The sequence below is a fragment of the Eschrichtius robustus genome, chromosome 3, assembly GCF_028021215.1.
Source record: "Eschrichtius robustus isolate mEscRob2 chromosome 3, mEscRob2.pri, whole genome shotgun sequence".
NCBI lineage: Eukaryota > Metazoa > Chordata > Mammalia > Artiodactyla > Eschrichtiidae > Eschrichtius > Eschrichtius robustus.
This window is the reverse complement of record NC_090826.1, coordinates 143,846,712-143,871,850: the sequence shown is the minus strand read 5'-3', so window position 1 is coordinate 143,871,850 and position 25,139 is coordinate 143,846,712. Positions and strand designations below refer to the sequence as shown.

Below are 25,139 nucleotides of genomic sequence, written 5' to 3'. Positions count from 1 at the left end.
CCATCCATAAAATATGACATAAAATGACAAGAATCAAGTAGAAATAACACTGTACTGACAGGGAAAAAAAAGAACATACCCCTCAACCCCAATGATCAGAGTTTTGAGTCTACAGCAGCAAGAAGAATACTAAGAATATGAGCAAATTTCTTCTTGTCTAAGAATTAATAAATTTTAGGTTTTTAAGACTAAGCACTGAAGTGCTAATCGTTTTTTAAAGCATCGTATACCATTTACTCACTCACTCAACAAATATTTGATGCGTATACGCACTCAAGGGCAGGCTCTCTAGAGTTATATAGCGGTAAAGCAGCCATCCTGGCCAGCATGAATTTTAGAGCCTACTGGCACCCCAGCATCATTGTTAAGAAATTTAAATGATCCTTTCTCCTCCTCTACCTAGAAGGGTCATTCCTTTCAGATATGCAACTGTGGGTGGGAAGCACATGAGGAAAGACGAAAACAACAATGCAGGCAGCCAAAATATCCAACCAAACCCTGGCAATCAATGGGATGACAAATATCACCCTTAATTCTTATCTAAAATTGCCTTTTAACTCCTTAACATTCTAAATTCTAACATTCTAAATTCAGATAATCTGAAACTAACCCACACGCTTACCTTGTCTGTGCACTGTCATCTTTTTCCATAAGTGTGGGATGAGGCCTGAATACTAATTCAATTTCACTAGCACCATCCATTACTGGATCAATTGCCACTGCTGCATTGTTATTATCAAGCTCAAGCCCAGAATCATCAGATGTTTTGGTCCGTTTGTTACTAGGTCCTGCTTCCTGATTGCTATGTGTGGATGCATTACTACAGTGAGAACTGTCTCCATTGTCTTCTGCTCCACTACCATTTTCAATCTGTTGTTTCTTGCCTCGCTGTAATCTAGTTAAGGAAAACAAAACAAAACAAAAAACCGGGTTGCATGAAATCTTCATTTAGGCCTTTTCAATGCATCAACTTCGAAGTATGTTTACTGAATTTACTAAATTCTAAGTTCCCTGGTGGCCTAGTGGTTAGGATTCCGGGCTTTTACTGCCATGGCCCGGGTTCAATCCCTGGTCGGGGAACTGAGATCTCACAAGCCACGCAGGGTGGCCAAAAAAAAAAAAAACAAACCCCAAAAACTAAATTCTAAAAACATCTTGATAACTGAATTTGCTCTAAGTTGAATAATGTCATTTATTTCCCACATGTCCCTGAAAGGTCTAGGGAACGTCACTCATACACAGGCAAACATTTGAATAAATTAAACAAATGTTTATATTCCCTTAAAAATTTTCTTTATTGATTATAGGAATTATTGGCAAATACTTATATTTTGATAATTTCCTTTATTATGGGATTTTAAATCTAAAGAAAGGCATAATTCAGTTATGAATAATTTACAGTTCTGAGGGAAGATATTTATGCCTTTTTAATTAGAATTTCTTAAGGAAACAGGATTTAAGAGGAATGGTAAGCACTACCTGCCCGCTGCTGACCTCACCCAAAGTCTGCTAATGCAATGCAAAATTATTCCAACGCAGAAGATGAGATGGTATCTAAATATGGAGCATAAATACAGAAGCAGCTCTCTAACAAGCTCAAATACTAAAAACCAGTACTGGGCAAGGTACTTTGTGTATACACCTTATTTACCCATCAAAACAACTATCGAGGCAGTTAACGTTATTATCATTTCATAAGTGAGAAAAACCAATGAAACTGAGGTCCAAGGCCCATGGTTATAAGCTAGTAAGCACCAGAACCAGAGGAAGAACATGATACACATTCTTTCTACCATATGTATTGCCTCTCCAGCTGTATATACAAGAAAAAAGGAGGGAATATGTGATGAAAAAGAAATATGAAAGAACGACATGCACTTCTAAGAACAGTGTCATTACTACATTTTTATTGCCAGAACAAGGAAATAATAGCCCACTGTTTGGGAAAGATGCTCAAGAACTTTTTTTTAAATTGAACTATAGTTGATTTACAATTCTGTGTTAGTTCTGGGTGTACAGTAAAGTAAGTTATACACACACATACATATATAAATACATATGTATATAAAATTCTTTTTCAGATTCTTTTCCATTATAGGTTATTACAAGATATTGAATATAGTTTCTTATGCTATATACAGTAAATCCTTGTTGTTTATCTATTTCATATACAGTGGTGCGTATCTGTTAAACCCATACTCCTCTAATTTATCCCTCCCCCTCCCCTTTTCCCCTTTGGTAAATATGTTTGTTCTCCATGTCCATGAGTCTGTTTTGTAAATAAGTTCATGTGTATTATTTTTTAGATTCCACATATAAGTGATATCATATAGTTGTCTTTCTCTGTCTGATTTACTTCACTCAGTATGATAATCTCCACTTTTGCTACGAATGACAGTATTTCATTTTTTATGGCTAATATTCCAGAGTGTGTGTGTGTGTGTGTGTGTGTGTGTGTGTGTGTGTGTGTACGTACGTACCACACCTTCTTTATCCATTCATCTGTTATGGACACTTAGGTTGCTTCCATGTCTTGACTAATGTAAACAGTGCTACAATGAACATTGGGATGCATGTATCTTTTCAAATTAGTTTCCACCTTTTCTGGATATATGCCCCGGAGTGGGACTGCCGGATCATATAGTAACTCTATTTTTAGTTTTTTAAGGAACCTCCATACTGTTCTCCATAGCTGCACTAATTTACATTTCCACCAACAGTGTAAGAGGGCTGGCTCCATTTTCTCCACACCTTCTCCAGCATTTATTATTTGCAGACTTTTTGATGATGGCCATTCAGATCAGAGTAAGGTGATACCTCATTGTAGTTTTTATTTGCATTTCTAATCAGTGATGTTGAGCATCTTTTCATGTGCCTGCTGGCTACCTGTGTGTCTTCTTTGGAGAAATGCCTATTTAGGTCTTCTGTCCGTTTTTTGATTGGGTTGTTTGATTTTTGATACTGAGTTGTATGAGGTGTTTATATATTTTTGAAATTAAGCCCTTGTCAGTGTCATCATTTGCAACTATTTTCTCCCAGTCCGTACACTGTCTTTTTGTTTTGTTTATGGTTTCCTTTGCTGTGCAAAAGCTTATAAGTTTGATTAGGTCTCATTTGTTTACTTTTGCTTTTATTTATTTTGCCTTGGGAGACTGATCTAAAAAAATATTGCTACAATTTACATCAGAGAATGTTTTGCCTATACTCTCTTCTAGGAGTTTTATCGTGTCATGTCTTATATTTAAGTCTTTAAGACATTTTTAGTTTATTTTTGTGTATGGCGTGAAGGAATGTTCTAACTGCATTGATTTACATGTGGCTGTCCAGCTTTCCCAACACCACTTGCTAAAGAAACTCTTTTCTCCATTGTATATTCTTGCCTTCTTTGTCAAAGATTAGTTGACCACAGGTTGTGTGGGTTTATTTCTGGGCTCTTTATTCTGTTCCACTGATCTGTATGTCTGTTTTTGCACCAGTACCATGCTGTTTTCGTAACTCTAGCTTTGTAGTCTTGTCGGAAGTCTGGGAGGGTTATGCCTCCAGCTTTGTTCTTTTTCCTCAGGACTGCTTTGGCAATTCTAGGTCTTTTGTGGTTTGATATAAATTTTAGGATTATTTATTCTAGTTCTGTGAAAAATGTCATGGGTAACTTGATAGGGATAGCATTAAATGTGTAGACTGCTTTGAGTAGTATGCCCATTTTAACAATATTAATTCTTCCAATTCAAGAACATGGGATGTCTTTCCATTTCTTTGAATCATCTTCTATTTCCTTTATCAATTTTATAGTTCTCAGCACATAGGTCTTTTACTTCCTTGGCTAAATTTATTCCTAGGGTTGTTTTTTTTTTTTTTGACGCAATTTTAAACAGGATTGTTCTGTTTTGTTACTTTCTCTTTCTGATATTTCGTTGTTAGTGTAAAGAAATGCAACAGATTTCTGTATATTAATCTTGTATCCTGCTACTCTGCTGAATTCATTTATTAGTTCTAATAGTTTCTGTGTGGAGTCTTTACGGTTTTCTATCGAGTATTATGTCATTTGCATATAATGACAATTTTACCTCTTCCCTTCCTATTTGGATACCCTCCCCCCCTCTCTTTCTTTTTTTTTTGACTGCTGTGGCTAGGACTTCCAATACCATGTTGAACAGAAGTGGTGAGAGTGAGCATCCTTGCTTAGGAAAGATGCTCAAGAACTTTTTTTTTTTTCCCAAAAAAATAAAATACTGTTTATGAAATCTATACAGCATTTCAAAGTTAAGAGGGGGTGACTAATATGTTAATTGACAAAACTATGATTCAAAAATATATGAACACTGGGACTTCCCTGGTGGCACACTGGTTAAGAATCTGCCTGACCATGCAGGGGACACAGGTTCGATCCCTAGTCCTAGAAGATCTCACATGCCGCATAGTAACTAAGCCCGTGCGCCACAACTACTGAGCCTGTGCTCTAGAGCCCGCGAACCACAACTACTGAGCCTGCACACCACAACTACTGAAGCCCGCACGCCTAGAGCCCCTGCTCCGCAACAATAGAAGCCACCGGAACGAGAGAAGCCACCACAACGAGAAGCACGCACATTGCAATGAAGAGTAGCCCCCGCTCACCGCAACTAGAGAAAGCCTGCACGCAGCAACAAAGACCCAACGCAGCCAAAAATAAATAAATTTATAAAAAAAAAATAATGTGAACACATACAATGGAATATTAGTCTTAAAAAGGAAGGAAATTCTGCAGGTGCTAAAACATGGATAAACTTTGAAGACATTAAGCCAGTCACAGAAAGACAAATACTGTATGATTCCACATATATGAGGTATTTAAAGTAATCAAAATCACAGAAACACAAAGTAGAATGGTGCTTACCAGGAGCTGAGGAGAGGAGGAAGAAATGAGGAACTGTCGCTTAATGGGTACACAGTTTGTTTTATAAGATGAAAAGAGTTCTGGAAATGGGTTGTACAACTGTGTGAATGTACTTACAATACTGCACTGTATATTTAAAAATGCTGAATATGGTAAATTTTATGTTTTTTATCATAATTTTCTACTGTGATATGGAAAGACCAAAATAATGAAACAAACAAAAAACTCAACAGGGCTACTTGTCTAATGTATTTATTTTTACCTCACCCTTCTTTCGAAACAACAGAGCTAGATTAATGTAATTTCAGGCAGCATTCACAAAATAATGTTCAGATAATGGAGGTAGATCAAAAGCCTATCATATCCTGCATTTATCAAATCATAACCATAACACTACATACTGTTCTAGAGACAGCATTTCAAGAATTATACACCAACAAACTTGAATGTCATATGAGGAATAAAAGAAATTAGGAACGTAAATACTTAGCCTTTAGAGGAGCATATAAGAATGTATATTTATATGAAATTATCTGAGGACTAGTAGATAGAAGCAGAATCTGAAATAAGTATAGAATCCAACGTAAGTATTTTGACAAAGACACATCAAGACTGCTACACACAAAAGACTAATTTTAATTCAATATAAGGGAAGAACTTTTAAAAAATATATATTCATACAAAACTATTTACTTATTTACTTTAAGCCAAACGTAGTTCTATGTACTGGTGTTATAAGAATCAATAATACTCACACAGTCTCTACCCTCTTAGGGCTTATATTATTCTAGTACAGCAAATAACACACACATGTTCAGAGAATGATAAGTGCTATGAAGAAAAATGGGGCAGAGAGGGTAAGAAAGTATGGAGTCCTGGGGTGGAAGACGGGAACTTAGCAGACACCAGAAGAATGAGTGTGTGCCATGTGGACTATCTAGAAGAAGAGGGTTCCTGAAACAGAGAGCAGTAAGTATAAAGGCCCTGAGGCAGAAACAAGCTTGCTAAGTCTCAAAAACAGCCAAGAAGCTTTAATAAAGTTATTAATAAATGAAAAAAAGCTTCTATCACATATTCCCACCACTAGAAATGTTCAAGCAAAATCAAAGGTCTATCTATAAAGGATTTTACGAAGGGGATTCTTTCTCCTGGTAAAAGACTAAAAGTTTGCTCTTCAGAACCACTTCTGTAACCTTTAAAATACGAAATGCCTGTACCCCAATCAAAGATTTTGATTTACTTAGTCTGGAGTGATACCTTTGAGGCCCTAGGATTTAAAAGCTTTCCAAGTGATTCTGATATTCAGCCAAGGTGAAAGCCACTAGATTGGGATGTGGCTTTATTGGTGGCTGGCTTTATTGGGATGTGGCTTTGGAAGATGCTGACTCTCCCTGAGGCCTAAACATATTAGGAGATGTCAGAGCAGAAAAGAGAATAGGGGTGAGGAAAGTGCTCAGATTACATAGGGTCTTGGAAGCTATCATTAAAGTTTTTTAACCTGAATGTGAATAGAAGCTATTAGAGGCTTCAAAGCAAAGGAGAACTATGACCTGACTTCCAGTTTATCACTCTGGCTGCTGTGCTGAGAACAGACAATGTGGAGGTAAGCATGGAAAGTTGAAAGACCAATTAGCAGGCTGTTTCAACACTTTCAAATGAAAGATGGTGGTTGCCTAGACCAATCTGGATATATTATGGAAAAAGCTAAAAATATATTTATTCACAAACTGGAACACAGACTGGGAAAAAAGAGAGAGGTTAAAGGTAACTCCGAAGTTTTTGGCTAAAGCAAGTAGGATGATGGAGTTGCCATCAACTAAAATGAGCAAGAATGAAGAGAAGTAGGGGCTAAGAATTACAAGTTCAGTACTGAACATGTTAAGTCTGAGATAAGGAACAGCTAACGACATACAAAGGGAACCAGGAGAATGTCGTCTCTTGAAAGCCAGCGGAAGAAAACCAGTCAAAGAGAAAAGAGAAATTAACTGTGTAAAATGCTGCTAAGTAAGATGAGATCTGAGAATCAGCAACCGGGTTTTGCAATGTGGAGGTCAATGGTAACTTCAACAAGGGTGATATGAGGCATGGGGATAAAGCCTGACTGGGGGAGTTCAAAATGGGACAGTAGAAGTATTGGATATAGTAAGCACAGACAACTCTTTTAAAGAGAAGAGGAGAAATACAATGGTAAGTGGATGGAGAAGTGGGTATAAGAGAGGGTATTTGTTTTGTTTTGTTTTGTTTTGTTTTGTTTTGTTTTAAGACTCTAGTACTTTAAATGGAATACCGTATTATGCCTAGAGACATATTTTATACCTTCAAGAAAAGGTAACCACACAGAACTACTATTTGTTACTGCATTTTATCTTTTTCAAAATGGAGGGTGTTAATTCAGTATTTAATAAAGTATTTGGAAAAATGGCTGCCCTGCCTGGCCTTCTCTCCCATATACCTGTTCATGGCCTGTATCTTCAGTCCTTCCTCAATGCTGTGACTGAGTGCTTGCTGATTATTGTGCTTGTTGATCCTGGCTAATACTCTTTCTTGATGAGCTTCATACTCATCACGACTTGGATAAATTTTGCTGATAAGTGCATCAAAGTTTGGGTCTGGTCTTAGTGATCTTTTGGAAACTAGCTTTTTCCGACAGGTAGGGCATTCTTTATTGCTAAATAAAAAGAGAGAAAAGAAAATGTAAATAATGCCAGTATCTTTGGGCTAAAGACAAAAATAGCCAGCTTCCAGATAATTATCATCTTTATTCCAATAGCTTTACTAAGTCACAGAAATTTAAACTGATTAACCTGACTTTCCTTGAATATCTGACTAGTGACTAAGCAAGATTTTTGAAACCTGAGACTCTCCATACTACTTGCCAATAGAGGAAAAAACTAAATACTTCCCCATGATAAATTATATAGAACCATTTTAGAAATAAAAATCTATCCCTTCCTAAATTTCCCGTTTCTGATATCCATGCTATACATGGAAAAACTATCCACTAATACATATTAATTTATATGTTATGAATTATTTTATTAAAATAGCATTCATCAAGATATTATTTTATATACTTAAGAAGTGAGAAAATCATGGTTTCATGCTTCGTAATTTCCTCACAACAAAAACTCATCCTAAAAAGCTTCTAAAACTATACAAAATCAACTGTTTCAAAACAAAGATTCTCCAAAAATTAAAACCTAGACTGTAGATAAATGTCCAATTCTCAAACAAACACTTATAGAAAATGCATTTCTCAAAACCCACAGAGCACTAGAACACTGACCTCGTATAATTTAAGTACCTGGCATAATTCATTTTAACATACCCACTTCTGAGGGCTGTGATAATGCAGTCTGCACAAAAACGATGTAAACACTCTTTTGTAGTCATGGTGTTCTTCAACATATCCAAACAAATTGGGCACATTAACTCACTGTGTAGACTTCGAGGTGAAACCACAATTTCCAAGCCATCCGTTATTGCCTCCTGTAAAAGCATCACTTTAAAATTAAATGCTACCTAATTTAAAAAAAAAAAATTATGGACAAGTTCAAACGTAAGAATATAGAAAATGACAAAAATGAACATCTATATACCCATCACCCAGTCACCATCACTGTCAACTCACAACCAATCTTGTTTTAGCTATAATCTCCTCCAACTCCCCTCAGCCCCAGCACCAAAGCATTATACAAATGCCCTTATTTTAATGCTAAAGATAACATATTATATATTTAAAAGATAACTAATGCTAAATTACGCTGGTATAGTAATAAAAAAAGCATTGAATATGGAATTAGATGGCTTAGGTTCTATTAGTTCTATAACTAGCTTTGTGACACTAAATAATTAGTTTTAACATTGTCTTCTTACCTGCAAAATGAGGAAGTTAAGCTAAATGACTCCTAAAAATTCTTCCATCTGCAAAACTGCACCATTTTGATAATAAACTATACATTTCATGCCATCCATTAAAATATTTTAAAATTCAAATACAAGTATTCTCTATTTATACACAGCTTAACAGGATTTAATATTAAAATCACCTTTTGAACCTTAAAAAGTCTTGATCCACAGAGCAGTTTTATACAAAGTGGTCAGGTTCTCAAGCTAACCTACAAACTGATTTAAACCATAGCACCTCTGAAGTATAAAAAGTATTAGTATTTCTAATCGTCATGTCTAAAAACGTTTTCAGTGCGAAAATGCATTTGGAGTTCCAATGCAGAATTCAGGACAAACCTCCCAAATACACAGATTAGTGACTCCTACTTTCTTTGCCACTACCACTACTCACCCTTCCCACAAGGTGGCACTGAGAACAAAGATTATGTAGCTCTAAAGGCACCAATACAGGCTCCTATGGATTGAGGAAAGAGGTCTAGTATGTGGCCACTGAAAAGGAAGATGCAGGTAGAATAAGGGGCTTCCCATATGTTACTGACACTTCCTGTCTCCACTGGCTCTCCGTCGTACTTGTGTTTTCTCTATAGGGTCAAAGATTGATGACCCCACAAGGAAAGACATCGAAACTATAGATATTGCCCATTATCAAGTATCCATTATGTTTCAACCTCTCTATATAAAGCACTTTCTGTATTTTACTTAGTTTAATATATACACAACCTTTTGATTTAGGAATTATAACCTCGATTTTATAAATCACACAGAGAGTAGGATGATGATCCAGCTAGTAATCAAGTCTGCTCCCCTCTTCCTCTTTAGAAGTTGCCTAGCAAAATCTGAACCCTGGATAAACCATCCATCCATATTTTCCATGACTATACCTGTGCATCTGCATAGCACTGCAGGGGAAAAAAAGGGAGGAATCACACAACCAGACTGATAGCACTAAAAACTCATTTTTCTTTTCACTACACTATTTTACAACTTTTCTTCTATCTGCAGACCTACCACCTAAATGTTCAATAGATTAATTACCTTACCTCAAATTTCATTTAAAGAACTCTCTCGTTTTCTCTCTACCAAATCTTTATAAAGCATCTTCCTTTCTTCTTACAAAGGGAAAGTACACCTCTTCCTATCACATGTCCATTCCTTCCTACCTTCTCAAGTATATACCTCTTTGGATTATTCTATTTGATCTCAGACTTCAGCAATCTCTCCCTCTTCACTAAATCAGCCTAGATTAATATAGGGTTGCTGCATAGTGAAATGTGAATGATGAGCTTACAGCTGTGTGTAGAGGAGGGTAGGGTGAGGGTGGTTCCGTCTCTCATCTTATTAACAAAACAAAATTTAAATAACTTCCTGATTCTATATTGCCCTCAAGTTTTCACTCCATTTCTCTGCTTCTCTGCACAGCCAAACTTCTCTGAAACATTACCTACTCATTTTCACCTCCCCCTCCCCTTTAACACAGCAGAACCTACTCAAGTAATCTACTCTGGTCAAGGTCACCAAGTATATACTGCCAACTCTAATGCTCACTTTTGTAATCTTCATCTTACTCATCCTCTCAGTAGTACTGAACACAGTAACTGCATCCTCCTTGAAACACTTTGTCCTATGTTTTGATCCCCTCACTTCATCTTCCATTTTTCCTTGCTTTTCTTTAGCCGTTCCGTCTCAGTCTCCTTTGCTGGCTCCTTTTCCATTACTTAATTTCTAAATGCTGAAGCTCCTCTGGATGAAGTTCCGGGCCTTCTGCTCATCTCTCTAGGTGCTCTGGCATTCTCATGCTTAAAATGTACTGACAAGTCCTAAAACTTTATATTTAGTCCAGACCCCTAGGTAGCATCTCTACTTGTCTTACAGGCATTTCAAACTGAAAATGACTTCAGTTTTAAGCATGTTTATCTCCTTCAAACCTGTTCCTCTCCCAGTCTTTCCCATCTTCACCTTCTCAAAATAGTCTTCCCTGGTTCTCTCGTTATTATTTATTACAGCATTAAGGACCTTCCCTTTACATAACTTCTCATATGTGTAATTTACTTGTTTGATGTCCATAAACTCCCTGGACTGGTGCCACATCTGTTTTATTCACCACTTTACCTATTGCCTAGCTTAGGACCTGGTATAGAATATGCACTCAAATTATTTGTTCAAGAAATGAAGTGTCAACCAAACATACATAAATTAGAACTGTACATAAATTTATTATTACTGTTATGTTCTTTCAAGTTTTCACTTTCTAAAACTATATCCCAGTTTATATATGTCTCATATTTCCCCTAAGTTACCTTAATCTACATTACCTGAGGTGTTCGTTGTAATTCATATAAACTGAGTTCCCATGTTTTGCTTAATGGTTGAGTTCCGTTTGTCTGCACAGCCTGAGACATTGCTAGGAATAAAGAAGAGAGAAAAACAATTTTAGTATCTGAAAGGGAAGTAAATCTCAAAACTAATTTTTAGACATTGTAAATCCTGAGAGTAAAACCAACAGAAATTACACACTGGCTCCTCAAGAATGAAAAAGAAGAAAAGCTCAAGAATCTTTCCATTTATAAATACAAGCTACTTGAGAGCAAGAAGTTATCACTGATCTCTGAATGCCTAATAGCTCGCACACAGAGAATGCTTAATTATTACTGATGTATAGGAAACTCTCTTCACCCAAAATAAGAAGTATCTTTCTGAAACTGGTAGTCATGCAACTTAGAAATGTCAGGAAAATCTCAGACTCTGCAGCACGGCCATCTAGTCCAACTTTTGCCAAAGATACAAAATCTACTTTAAAGCACTTTAAGCCACAGGTCATTCTGCCTCTACTTTCACAGCTCCACTCATGAAAAATCCCCTTTCTAATAAGTCAGCTTATCTCCTCCTAATGATGAGCCCAAAACTGCTTCCTATTCACCTTACAGCTGTCCTCTGGAGGCAAACCAAGTCGAATAATTTCTCTACACAACAGCCTTTCAAATATTTGGACACTGTTACCATATTCCACCTGATTTTTCTTTACTTCTGGCTAAATGTCCTAGTTCCTCCTACTGCTCACCATTTGACACAATTTCAAGGTCTCCTCACCACTGTGACTTTCCTCTTGTTATGAATGAACAATGTACAGCCAATTTCTCTGCCTGTCTTTGAATAGGGGGACGAGATCTAGTATACATGTAAGGAAGATGGTCTTAGACAACTAACTCCTCTAGGGCAAAGGAAGAGGCTCCAATCATTCAAGTATTTAGTAAGCATCTATTATTGGCCAAGCAGAATTGCTCTAGGTCCTTGCCTCAGAATTCATAGCCTATAAAGAAAGAAATGTGTGTAAACAGCTAAACTACAAACTGACAAGATCGAGTCTAAGCAACCATGGAAAAAACAATATGGAATTACAGAGAAGGATCAGGAAATTTAAGGAGTCAGGGAAGGCTTAAATGGAGATTAAACAGCCTTAAAAAAAATACTACACTGGGATGGGAGTACAAAAGAAACAGGGTTCCAGGCAAAGTCGAGCAACATGTATGTATGTATAAGTTTGGAAGCCACTGGCAGTTCTAAACAAGAGAGTGACATGATCAAATAGTTTCAAAGAAATTCAAGCAGTATGCAGAAGACAGAATAGAAAGCAACTAGCAGTAAGAACAATGAGGAGGCTGTTAAAAAACCTTAGTGATATGAACTATCTGAACCAAAGCAGTAAAGCACGGACAGAGAGAAAGAATCAGACAGATCACTACGTGATACATACGACACTGGTCTAAGACGAAGGGTCAAATAAGATTTTAGGAAAGCAACCATCCTTTACTGGGATAGAACACGGAAGGTGTGGGTTAGAGGAGAAGTGGAGCTGCTACACACACTGAGTTCCAGTTATTTAATGGAGCACTGAGGGGGGTAGAGTCGTCCAGTAGATAGTGAGAAAGAAAAATACCACACTTGCTTAAAGACACAACTTGCACAATCACAGTATGGCATATATTCTACACTGGCACATAAACAATGAAGGACATGATCTATTTGTATCCAGGATGCTGAATTTCCCACTTTTAGCAGCTACCATTTAAAAATACCTGCTCTCGGACTTCCCTGTTGGCACAATGGTTAAGAATCTGCCTGCCAATGCAGGGGACACGGGTTCGGGCCCTGGTCCAGGAAGATCCTACATGCTGCTGAGCAACTAAGCCCGTGCACCACAACTACTGAGCCTGCACTCTAGAGCCCGGGACCCACAACTACTGAGCCCGTGCGCCACAACTACTGAAGCCCACGCGCGTAAAGCCCGTGCTCCGCAACAACAGAAGCCACCACAATGAGAAGCCCGGGCAACGCAACAAAGACCCAACGCAGCCAAAAATAATTAATTAAAAAAAAAAATACCTGCTCTCAAGAACCCACCCAATGAGCAATTAACTTACTTTGCTTTTATAAGTAAAAGCACTTCACTGAAATTTAACCTAAATTCTAGCCCCCTCTAAAATTCAATATACATTGTCTCTTCAACAAACAGCTACATTTCCACATGAAGTTTCTCCCTTGTGCAAGCAAAAATTTGAAATAAATATGTTCAAATTTTTCAAATTTGAGTGAGTCATGGCTTTCGTTTATAATTTTGAGGCTGTCCACTGAGTCTACCTTGAAGACTCACTCATTTTGCTTATCAGAACTAGTGGACTCCCAAGCAAGCAAACATTCCTTGAATCTTCTGTGCTTGAAATACAATTATCTTTCAGCTCCATCATGATTCCTGATCAGTGTCCCCAATAGTAGTCTGAAATCTGAGCAATTTTTCACAGAGCTCTGGTCACGAATCTAGCAGAGTTTGTTATCCTAGGATTAGTAGCCTGTGGTTCGAGTATCTCCCTGAGTGCGAGAATCACAAGTTGAAAGAATTTTGTGACAGAAAACTTCTCCTTCATGAAATACTGTCTTTTCTCTATCATTCAATCTTCAGAGGATCAAATGATGGCACAGACTCTACTAATTGCTATCTAGTCAAACTGATGGATACAAGAGACCCAACAGACCAGTATCTGCTCTCTGGAGCAAAAAACTTTGCCATGAGCCTCTCTAAAAGCCTTCGTGAAGAGATTATCTAAAAGAGAGATCATTTTGTTTAATGTAGGAGGACTTTCTCCTTCATTTCTGTACTCTAGGGACTAAATCATGGTCCCTAGCCACCATTCATTCATTCATTCATTCATTTATTTATGGCTGCACTGGGTCTTCGTTAATGTGTGCGGGCTTTCTCTAGTTGTGACAAGCGGGGGCTACTCTTCATTGCGGTGCACAGGCTTCTCATTGCGGTGGCTTCTCTTGTCGCGGAGCACGGGCTCTAGGCACGCGGGCTTCAGTAGTTGTGGCACGTGGACTCAGTAGTTGTGGCTCGCGGGCTCTAGAGCACAGGCTCAGTAGCTGTGGCGCACAGGCTTCACTGTTCCGCGGCATGTGGGATCTTCCCGGACGAGGGCTCAAATCCATGTCCCCTGCATTGACAGGTGGATTCTTAACCACCAGGCGCCACCAGGGAAGCCCCCCTAGCCACCATTTTATAAGCATCACTTGATCTTATTGTATGTAGTTTGTGTATTGATGTGGGTTTCTCTACATCTAAAATACAAACTTCTCCTGGCAGAACTCCTACCCCTATATACACTCTTATTATAATCCTAGTTATTCTGCTTACCAGGCTAGATGGCACAATTTCTCCAAGGATGTTTATAACTACCTTAGCTATTACTGGTAATTTTGGACATGTCAAAGATAATACAACTAAAAGAAGCTCTAGAAAAGAAAGGAAAAAAAGTACCAAATACACAATGGCCAGTCTTTTTTTTTTTTTATTTATGGCTGTGCTGGGTCTTCATTTCTGCGCGAGGGCTTTCTCTAGTTGCAGCAAGCGGGGGCCACTCTTCATCGCGGTGCGCAGGCCTCTCACTATCGCGGCCTCTCGTTGTGGAGCACAGGCTCCAGACGCACAGGCTCAGTAGTTGTGGCTCACGGGCCCAGTTGCTCCGCGGCATGTGGGATCCTCCCAGACCAGGGCTCGAACCCGTGTCCCCTGCATTGGCAGGCAGATTCTCAACCACTGCGCCACCAGGGAAGCCCCTGGCCAGTCTTTTTGACTGGTATGCTGAGGCCCCAAAATTAAACCCAAACTTCAAAGTACCATCCCTTTAAAGATTCTCTAGCAAAGACCAAAGAAAAAAAGCATTCAAATTATCTGAAACCTGCCCTCCTTATGCATCCAACATTATCATGTTTTAGCATCACCACCTTTACCTGTATTCCCTCTGTTCCCCTCTACTGCCACCCCTAGAATCCTAAATGAACTATCTTTTCCCCAAGGTCTTCCGCCAGGAAAACAACCAATGACCCATAACCACTTAAGACTGCTACAGTGGTAGGTAAACCAATGGAAACTAAGTTAAGATACAGTTTAGGGCTAACAGTCACAATAAAAGACTTTCCAAAACCAAAAGGCAGACAGACTAATGGCTGCTACTGAATTTCATTCTATTAAGAAACTGTCCAGGAATCCCAGGCTTATATTAATGATTCCATTTACTTGTAGCCCCTCAGATGGATAAAAATAGTTGAAAAGTGGCTGGAGAAAAGAAAAAAAAAAACCTTGCAAAACGTTCAACAGGGACTAGAGAAAGCAAGAAAACCAGGGTGATAAATAAAGCCTTTTCTGGTGCCCTTCCTTTAAAACTTAGACTAAAATTCTAGGCTGCAAACAAGGAATGGACCGATAAACAGGGGACATAAGAAACTGACTTCAAGGTGTTCAACCTGTATTGTGGGATAGACCCAAGAGGCAATGTAAAAAGAACCTGCCCCCTCTTTTTCTTAATAGGTTAAAATCTAAAATACAGGACTTAAAAAAAAAATGGAACAGAAAACTGCAAATTTGGATGATTTCCAACACAGAGCTGAAAGAAAATGTTACAAGACCTTTAGAAAACTGACAAACTACAAACTAAAACAAACATATGATCCTTCAGATTAAAAAAAAAAAAAATCAAAGATCCTTCAGCCTCTAAGTTTCAAGGACCTATTCATAAAGATACTGCAGATACAGCAATCAGAAAAATATCTGGAAGAGGCACTGCTCCATATTAGCAAATAAAGCGTGGTGTAGGTCAGCTCTACCCACCACCAGAGCCTCCCATCAAGCCTCTTAGATAGCCTCAACCACCAGAGGGCAGACAGCAGAAGCAAGAAAAACTACAATCCTGCAGCCTGTGGACCAAAAACCACAGTTACAGAAAGAGAGACAAGATGAAAAGGCAGAGGGCTATGTACCAGATGAAGGAACAAGAAAAAACCCCAGAAAAACAACTAAATGAAGTGGAGATAGGCAGCCTTCCAGAAAAAGAATTCAGAATAATGATAGTGAAGATGATCCAGGACCTCGGAATAAGAATGGAGGCAAAGATCGAGAAGATGCAAGAAATGTTTAACAAAGACCTAGAAGAATTAAAGAACAAACAAACAGAGATGACCAGTACAATAACTGAAATGAAAACTACACTAGAAGGAATCAATAGCAGAATGACTGAGGCAGAAGAACGGATAAGTGACCTGGAAGACAGAATGGTGGAATTCACTGCTGCGGAACAGACTAAAGAAAAAAGAATGAAAAGAAATGAAGACAGCCTAAGAGAACTCTGGGACAACATTAAACGCAACAACATTCGCATTATAGGGGTCCCAGAAGGTGAAGAGAGAGAGAAAGGACCAGAGAAAATATTTGAAGAGATTATAGTCGAAAACTTCCCTAACATGGGAAGGGAAATAGCCACCCAAGTCCAAGAAGCGCAGAGAGTCCCATACAGGATAAACCCAAGGAGAAACACGCCGAGACACATAGTAATCAAAGTGGCAAAAATGAAACACAAAGAAAAATTATTGAAAGCAGCAAGGGAAAAATGACAAATAACATACAAGGGAACTCCCATAAGGTTAAGAGCTGATTTCTCAGCAGAAACTCTACAAGCCAGAAGGGAGTGGCATGATATACTTAAAGTGATGACAGGGAAGAACCTACAACCAAGATTACTCTACCCGGCAAGGATCTCATTTAGATTTCATGGAGAAATCAAAAGCTTTACAGACAAGCAAAAGCTAAGAGAATTCAGCACCACCAAACCAGCTCTACAACAAATGCTAAAGGAACTTCTCTAAGTGGGAAACACAAGAGAAGAAAAGGACCTACAAAAACAAACCCAAAACAATTAAGAAAATGGTCATAGGAACATACATATCGATAATTACCTTAAACGTGAATGGATTAAATGCCCCAACCAAAAGACATAGACTGGCTGAATGGATACAAAAACAAGACCCATATATATGCTGTCTACAAGAGACCCACTTTAGACCTAGGGACACATACAGACTGAAAGTGAGGGCATGGAAAAAGATACTCCACGCAAATGGAAATCAAAACAAAGCTGGAGTAGCTATACTCATATCAGATAAAATAGACTTTAAAATAAAGAATGTTACAAGAGACAAGGAAGGACACTACATAATGATCAAGGGATCAATCCAAGAAGAAGATATAACAATTATAAATATATATGCACCCAACATAGGAGCACCCCAATACATAAGGCAACTGCTAACAGCTATAAAAGAGGAAATCGACAGTAACACAATCATAGTGGGGGACTTTAACACCTCACTTACACCAATGGACAGATCATCCAAAATGAAAATAAATAAGGAAACAGAAGCTTTAAATGACACAATAGACCAGATAGATTTAATTGATATATATAGGACATTCCATCCAAAAACAGCAGATTACACGTTCTTCTCAAGTGTGCACGGAACATTCTCCAGGATAGATCACATCTTGGGTCACAAATCAAGCCTCAGTAAATTTAAGAAAATGGAAATCATATCAAGCATCTTTTCTGACCGCAACGCTATGAGATTAGAAATGAATTACAGGGAAAAAAACGTAAAAAAGACAAACATATGGAGGCTAAACAATACGTTACTAAATAACCAAGAGATCACTGAAGAAATCAAAGAGGAAATCAAAAAATACCTAGAGACAAATGACAATGAAAACACGACGACCCAAAACCTATGGGATGCAGCAAAAGCAGTTCTAAGAGGGAAGTTTATAGCTATACAAGCCTACCTAAAGAAACAAGAAAAATCTCAAGTAAACAATCTAACCTTACACCTAAAGAAACTAGAGAAAGAAGAACAAACAAAACCCAAAGTTAGCAGAAGGAAAGAAATCATAAAGATCAGAGCAGAAATAAATGAAATAGAAACAAAGAAAACAATAGCAAAGATCAATAACACTAAAAGTTGGTTCTTTGAGAAGATAAACAAAATTGATAAGCCATTAGCCAGACTCATCAAGAAAAAGAGGGAGAGGACTCAAATCAATAAAATCAGAAATGAAAAAAGAGAAGTTACAACAGACACTGCAGAAATACAAAGCATCCTAAGAGACTACTACAAGCAACCCTATGCCAATAAAATGGACAACCTGGAAGAAATGGACAAATTTTTAGAAAGGTATAACCTTCCAAGACTGAACCAGGAAGAAACAGAAAATACGAACAGACCAATCACAAGTAAGGAAATTGAAGCTGTGATTAAAAATCTTCCAACAAACAAAAGTCCAGGACCAGATGGCTTCACAGGTGAATTCTATCAAACATTTAGAGAAGAGCTAACACCTATCCTTCTCAAACTCTTCCAAAAAATTGCAGAGGAAGGAACACTCCCAAACTCATTCTATGAGGCCACCATCACCCTGATACCAAAACCAGACAAAGACACTACAAAAAAAGAAAATTACAGACCAATATCACTGATGAATATAGATGCAAAAATCCTCAACAAAATACTAGCAAACAGAATCCAACAACACATTAAAAGGATCATACACCACGATCAAGTGGGATTTATCCCAGGGATGCAAGGATTCTTCAATATACGCAAATCAATCAATGTGATACACCATATTAACAAATTGAAGAATAAAAACCATATGATCATCTCAATAGATGCAGAAAAAGCTTTGGACAAAATTCAACACCCATTTCTGATAAAAACTCTCCAGAAAGTGGGCATACAGGGAACCTACCTCAACATTAATAAAGGCCATATATGACAAACCCACAGCAAACATCATTCTCAATGGTGAAAAACTGAAAGCATTTCCTCTAAGATCAGGAACGAGACAAGGATGTCCACTCTCACCACTATTATTCAACATAGTTCTGGAAGTCCTAGCCACGGCAATCAGAGAAGAAAAAGAAATAAAAGGAATACAAATTGGAAAAGAAGAAGTAAAACTGTCACTGTTTGCGGATGACATGATATTATACATAGAGAATCCTAAAACTGCCACCAGAAAACTGCTAGAGCTAATTAATGAATATGGTAAAGTTACAGGATACAAAATTAATGCACAGAAATCTCTTGCATTCCTATACACTAATGATGAAAAATCTGAAAGAGAAATTATGGAAACACTCCCATTTACCATTGCAACAAAAAGAATAAAATACCTAGGAATAAACCTACCTAGGGAGACAAAAGACCTGTATGCAGAAAACTGTAAGACACTGATGAAAGAAATTAAAGATGATACCAACAGATGGAGAGATATACCATGTTCTTGGATTGGAAGAATCAACATTGTGAAAATGAGTATACTACCCAAAGCAATCTACAGATTCAATGCAATCCCTATCAAATTACCAATGGCATTTTTTACAGAGCTAGAACAAATCATCTTAAGATTTGTATGGAGACACAAAAGACCCCGAATAGCCAAAGCAGTCTTGAGGCAAAAAAATGGAGCTGGAGGAATCAGACTCCCTGACTTCAGACTCTACTACAAAGCTACAGGAATCAAGACAATATGGTACTGGCACAAAAACAGAAACATAGATCAATGGAACAAGATAGAAAGCCCAGAGATTAACCCACGCACCTATGGTCAACTAATCTATGACAAAGGAGGCAAAGATAGACAATGGAGAAAAGACAGTCCCTTCAATAAGTGGTGCTGGGAAAACTGGATAGCTACATGTAAAAGAATGAAATTAGAATACTCCCTAACACCATACACAAAAATAAACTCAAAATGGATTAGAGACCTAAATATAAGACTGGACACTATAAAACTCTTAGAGGAAAACATAGGAAGAACACTCTTTGACATAAATCACAGCAAGATCTTTTTTGATCCACCTCCTAGAGTAATGGAAATAAAAACAAAAATAAACAAATGGGACCTAATGAAACTTCAAAGCTTTTGCACAGCAAAGGAAACCATAAACAAGACGAAAAGACAACCCTCAGAATGGGAGAAAATATTTGCAAACAAATCAACGGACAGAGGATTAATCTCCAAAATATATAAACAGCTCATTCAGCTCAATATTAAAGAAACAAACACCCCAATCCAAAATTGGGCAGAAGACCTAAACAGACATTTCTCCAAAGAAGACATACAGGCGGCCACGAAGCACATGAAAAGATGCTGAACATCACTAATTATTAGAGAAATGCAAATCAAAACTACAATGAGGTATCACCTCACTCCTGTTAGAATGGGCATCATCAGAAAATCTACAAACAACAAATGCTGGAGAGGGTGTGGAGAAAAGGGAACCCTCTTGCACTGTTGGTGGGAATGTAAATTGATACAGCCACTATGGAGAACAGTATGGAGGTTCCTGAAAAAACTACAAATAGAACTACCATACGACCCAGCAATCCCAATACTGGGCATATACCCTGAGAAAACCATAGGTCAAAAAGAGTCATGTTCCAAAATGTTCATTGCAGCTCTATTTACAATAGCCAGGACATGGAAGCAACCTAAATGTCCATCGACAGATGAATGGATAAAGAAGATGTGGCACATATATACAATGGAATATTACTCAGCCATAAAAAGAAATGAAATGGAGGTATTTGTAATGAGGTGGATGGAGTTAGAGTCTGTCATACAGAGTGAAGTAAGTCAGAAAGAGAAAAACAAATACAGTATGCTAACACATATATACGGAATCTAAGGAAAAAAAAAAAAAAAAAAAGGCCCTGAAGAACCTAGTGGCAAGATGGGAATAAAGACACAGACCTACTAGAGAATGGACTTGAGGATATGGGGAGGGGGTGGGGTGAGATGTGACAGGGTAAGAGAGTGTCATGGACATATATACACTACCAAATGTAAAATAGATAACTAGTGGGAAGCAGCCGCATAGCACAGGGAGATCAGCTTGGTGCTTTGTGACCACCTAGAGGGGTGGGATGGGGAGGGTGGGAGGGAGGGAGATGCAAGAGGGAAGAGAATTGGGAACATATTGTATATGTATAACTGATTCACTTTGTTATAAAGCAGAAGCTAACACACCATTGTAAGGCAATTATACTTCAATAAAGATGTTTAAAAAAAAAAAAAAGACACATGCACCCGAATGTTCATTGCAGCACTATTTACAATAGCCAGGTCATGGAAGCAACCTAAATGCCCATCAACAGACGAATGGATAAAGAAGTTGTGGTACATATATACAATGGAATATTACTCAGCCATAAAAAGGAACGAAATTGAGTCATTTGTTGAGAAGTGGATGGATCTAGAGACTGTCATACAGAGTGAAGTAAGTCAGAAAGAGAAAAACAAATATCGTATATTAATGCATGTATGTGGAACCTAGAAAAATGGTACAGATGAGCCAGTTTGCAGGGCAGAAGTTGAGACACAGGTGTAGAGAATGGACATATGGACACCAAGGGGGGAAAACTGCGGTGGGGTGGGGATGGTGGTGTGCTGAATTGGGCGATTGGGATTGACATGTATACACTGATGTGTATAAAATTGATGCCTAATAAGAACCTGCAGTATAAAAAAACAAACAAAACAACTAATACTAAACTTTCATTGCGTTATTTGTATGGAAATATGTTAATATAAATGTTTCAGACATTACATGAAATTTCTAAAAATCTTATATGTTCTGGTATAATGTTATAAGTCATAATCCTAGTTATTACTTTAAAATGTATATCTCAGAAATAACTAATTTTCTTGTCAACTGCAATATATTATGAACTCTCATCAAATCTTTAACTGTGGTCATTTTTAAGTCTTTTGTCATTTACAGACAGTTCTGGGTGTACTCTGATGATTTTGCAAATATGTTCCTATAAAAGGGTTTCATCTTCAAGAAATTCATGGAAAAGACTCTGACAAGTACAGGTTTCTGGTAACTGACTGTACTGCTGAACTGAATGAATAAGCATTTTCAGAACTCTAATGAAAAACTGATGAACTCATAAAAGTGCTAACAAAAGATCAAGATGAAAAAAAAAATTAATTACATGGGACTGAGTGAACTGATGAGGATGAGTATAATTTTTGTGACTTTCTGTCTGAATTAAAAAAAAAAAAAAATCCCACAAGGACTCAGAGGCAAAGAATATACAAATCAATTTTCACTGCAAAGTAAAGGAGCTGTTACAGTGGAGGATTACTGGACTGAATGTCAATATTATGACATAGTATGAGTGTGTTTCATGTTTGGTAATTGCAATCATTGTTGCTTTTGTTGTGGTCATCCATGTACAATGCTTGGTGTCAGTCTACTTATCTCTTGTAAAAATAAAATACAGTGTGTGTGTGTGAAAAAAAAAAAAAAAAGCGTGGTGTATGTGCGTGTGTGCATGCACGTGTGTGTGTGTGTGAGTGTGTGTAAAGAACAATAGCCCCAAACCTACCAATGATGCTGCTCTGAAGATAACTCTAGAATTCATTGAATTCAAAGTGAACTACCTTTAAATACAGCTTCCCTGTAGATACATGTACCACTATTTCTACCATAAATTCTACAATAGCATAATGAATTTATCAGAGAACTAAAACTACTAAGATAGGAGGAATTTCTAAGAATTCTAAATCCTAACCCATGTCTCAACACTGTTACCCCGGGGCCAACTATAAACAGAACACTCCTTTCATCTGTCTCTAGAAAGCTTCCCCAGCAAATTAATAGGAGCTGTCAAATGAAATATTCTCCTCAAAATATATATATATTTTTTTAAAGTCTTCTTTCTAGAGATGCCAGTTCTCCTGAACATAGCCAAATTATATCCGATTTGGATACTTGTATTCCTGTGGCAACTAAGATTCAGGAAGTAATTCACAAGTTAGTTGTAGTTCCAGAACTTCCTGGTATCATCATTTGGAAAACTAGGATCTACACGAGTTTTAAAAATTTTCCAGTCTTTCTGTTTGAATCTGTATTACAATCAATCATATGTTCCCTGGTAGCTAGAGTCTTAAATGCTACTGCATGGATGCCATCTTATCAGATAATACAGCAGGTAATCCTAGACCAAAAAAAGGATCCAGTCTTGCTGAGCACCAAAACTGCTATCTCAATTTTTAAGAACATGTTAGCAGTGTAAATAAATCTGAACAATACTTAGTGACCTCTACTGTGACCTGGCCAAGGAGGGTCAAAAGGGGATCTGAGAATGAAAAACTCTGTTTTTTGCCTCAAGACACAATCCACATATACAGAGGAAGCTGTAAATTCTACTCTGGCCTAAAGCACATTATCTACATGTATTTAGGAAGCTCAAATTTCTACTTTTGGCAGTTACTGAACAGATAAGCTCTCTAGCATTAGTTCCTCTTTGCTTTAGGTCAATATATTTTTTCATTTAAATTTAACCTAAATTCTACCCTTCCCCCAAATCATATATAACCTTTCCTCTTCTTTGGTTTAGTGAGAAGCTACATTTCTGTCTGCAGTTCACTCTTGCCCAAGCCAAGAATGTAAAAGACATTTAGCTTCTGTTTTTCGGATGGGAATAAATTGTGATTTTGATGACTGGTATTTGGGAGTCGTCTATGTATTGATACTACTAATATATAGACAGAGCAACGAAAGAGGAAAGGAACAAGAATGGATGGCCTACGTAGTAATTATAATCTGAAAGGATGGAAAGTAGAGTTGAAGCCAGGAAAGAAGGGAAATAAGATGCCAGACAAAGTAATCTTAGGGATTCTTTCCAGCAACAGGAATGTGCTTCCCAGTTGCCTACTGCCTGAAGATCCTTGCAGCACAACAGAAGATCTAGGTCTACCTGTGGCCCAATACCCACCTAAATTATATTTCTGAATAAAAGATACCCCCAACAAAACAGAAATGTTTCTTGCACAAAGTAGGCCCTCAAATTTGTGGAGAGAATGTTAGCATTATAGTTTGGACAAGATAACTTTAGTAGCAGTGACAGAAACAGAAAATAAATCTTGAGAAAAGATCTAGTCACAGCTAAATTTTGAAAGCTCACAGCTTCAATAACCGAAGGGGAAACAGCAATAGGATATTCAGAATGCTCTTTTTAGGACCACAAATACCTGGCACTCATGCTGACTTTCCACATCCTCGCATATGGTAGATCACAAAGTCCTTCTGTGGAGGCTCAATGTGGTTTCAAAAGCTTTTTCAATACTACACCCTCAAGAAGTGACTACCCATAAAGCAAAGAGCAGAGCAGGCAAAAGAGACGAAAACTCCTATGCATTCTACACAAAAAGATTTAGTAAGCTTATCTTTTTTTAAACAAGAAAAAGGTTAGACTTTCATTTCCAGTTCTGCGTGTAAGTTACCATTCAGTCCTAACAAGTAAAAAGCTGAACAGACTGAAAAATCAACTACTCTTCTGGGATCCATAAGCGAGAGGAGGACACAAGGCAAATCACTGCCCCAAAATTGAAGAGACAGAATACAGGGAATCTCAACATATCTGAGCAGACGGAGGCACTGAAACCGCAGTAGGAAGCAGTGTCAGAGAGGAAACTCTTGAACTATAACTGAAAAATGGTTGGAGGAAGCTCAGTGTGGACAAGTATGAGAGTTAAAAACTCCAGGAGGACCCAGTCACAGGGAGGCCCCCACAATACTGTGAAATTTACCTCCAGTAGCCCAACCAGATTCCCACACTAATTATCAGAGAAAAATCCCCTCATGCGTCCAGCAGAGGGAGGGGAAAAGGAACCATTTCTAAATATGCCAGAGTACTCTAGTTCTTCTTAACAAGTCCTGCCCTCAGGGGAAAATTAGTTAACCAGAACCTAACCTGCTGGGATACTATCAGAACCTAAATGACCTGAGGAAGGGAAACACCCAACTCCAGTCCATTCTAGTCTTCCTGTCCCACCTAAAAGGGGTTAGAAAAAAACTAAGAACCACTAGTGAAGTTCACAGCCCAGAGGCATAGGCTCTGAGACCAATTACAGGACTACAGAACCCTTGCCCTCCCCCCACACCTCACCACCACATTACTAAAG

The 25,139-nt window shown here is 37.8% G+C and overlaps 1 protein-coding gene across 5 annotated transcripts in view; it reads right to left on the bottom strand.

The window, feature by feature from the left end:
* The window catches only part of RNF2 (ring finger protein 2), a 76,944-nt gene that overhangs the window by 17,024 nt on the left and 34,781 nt on the right, over positions 1 to 25,139 (bottom strand). For 4 of the 5 annotated variants that reach the window (XM_068541402.1, XM_068541398.1, XM_068541403.1 and 1 more), the window contains exons 2-5: positions 11,095 to 11,183; positions 8,202 to 8,362; positions 7,326 to 7,541; positions 623 to 895 (exon numbers count right to left, since the gene is read on the bottom strand). In XM_068541402.1, the coding sequence (XP_068397503.1) occupies positions 623 to 895; positions 7,326 to 7,541; positions 8,202 to 8,362; positions 11,095 to 11,181 (737 nt within the window). In that variant the 5' untranslated portion in view covers positions 11,182 to 11,183. Of the gene's footprint in view, positions 1 to 622; positions 896 to 7,325; positions 7,542 to 8,201; positions 8,363 to 11,094; positions 11,184 to 14,591; positions 14,682 to 25,139 lie in introns of those variants that run through there. The other variant, XM_068541399.1, reaches the window with a different exon arrangement.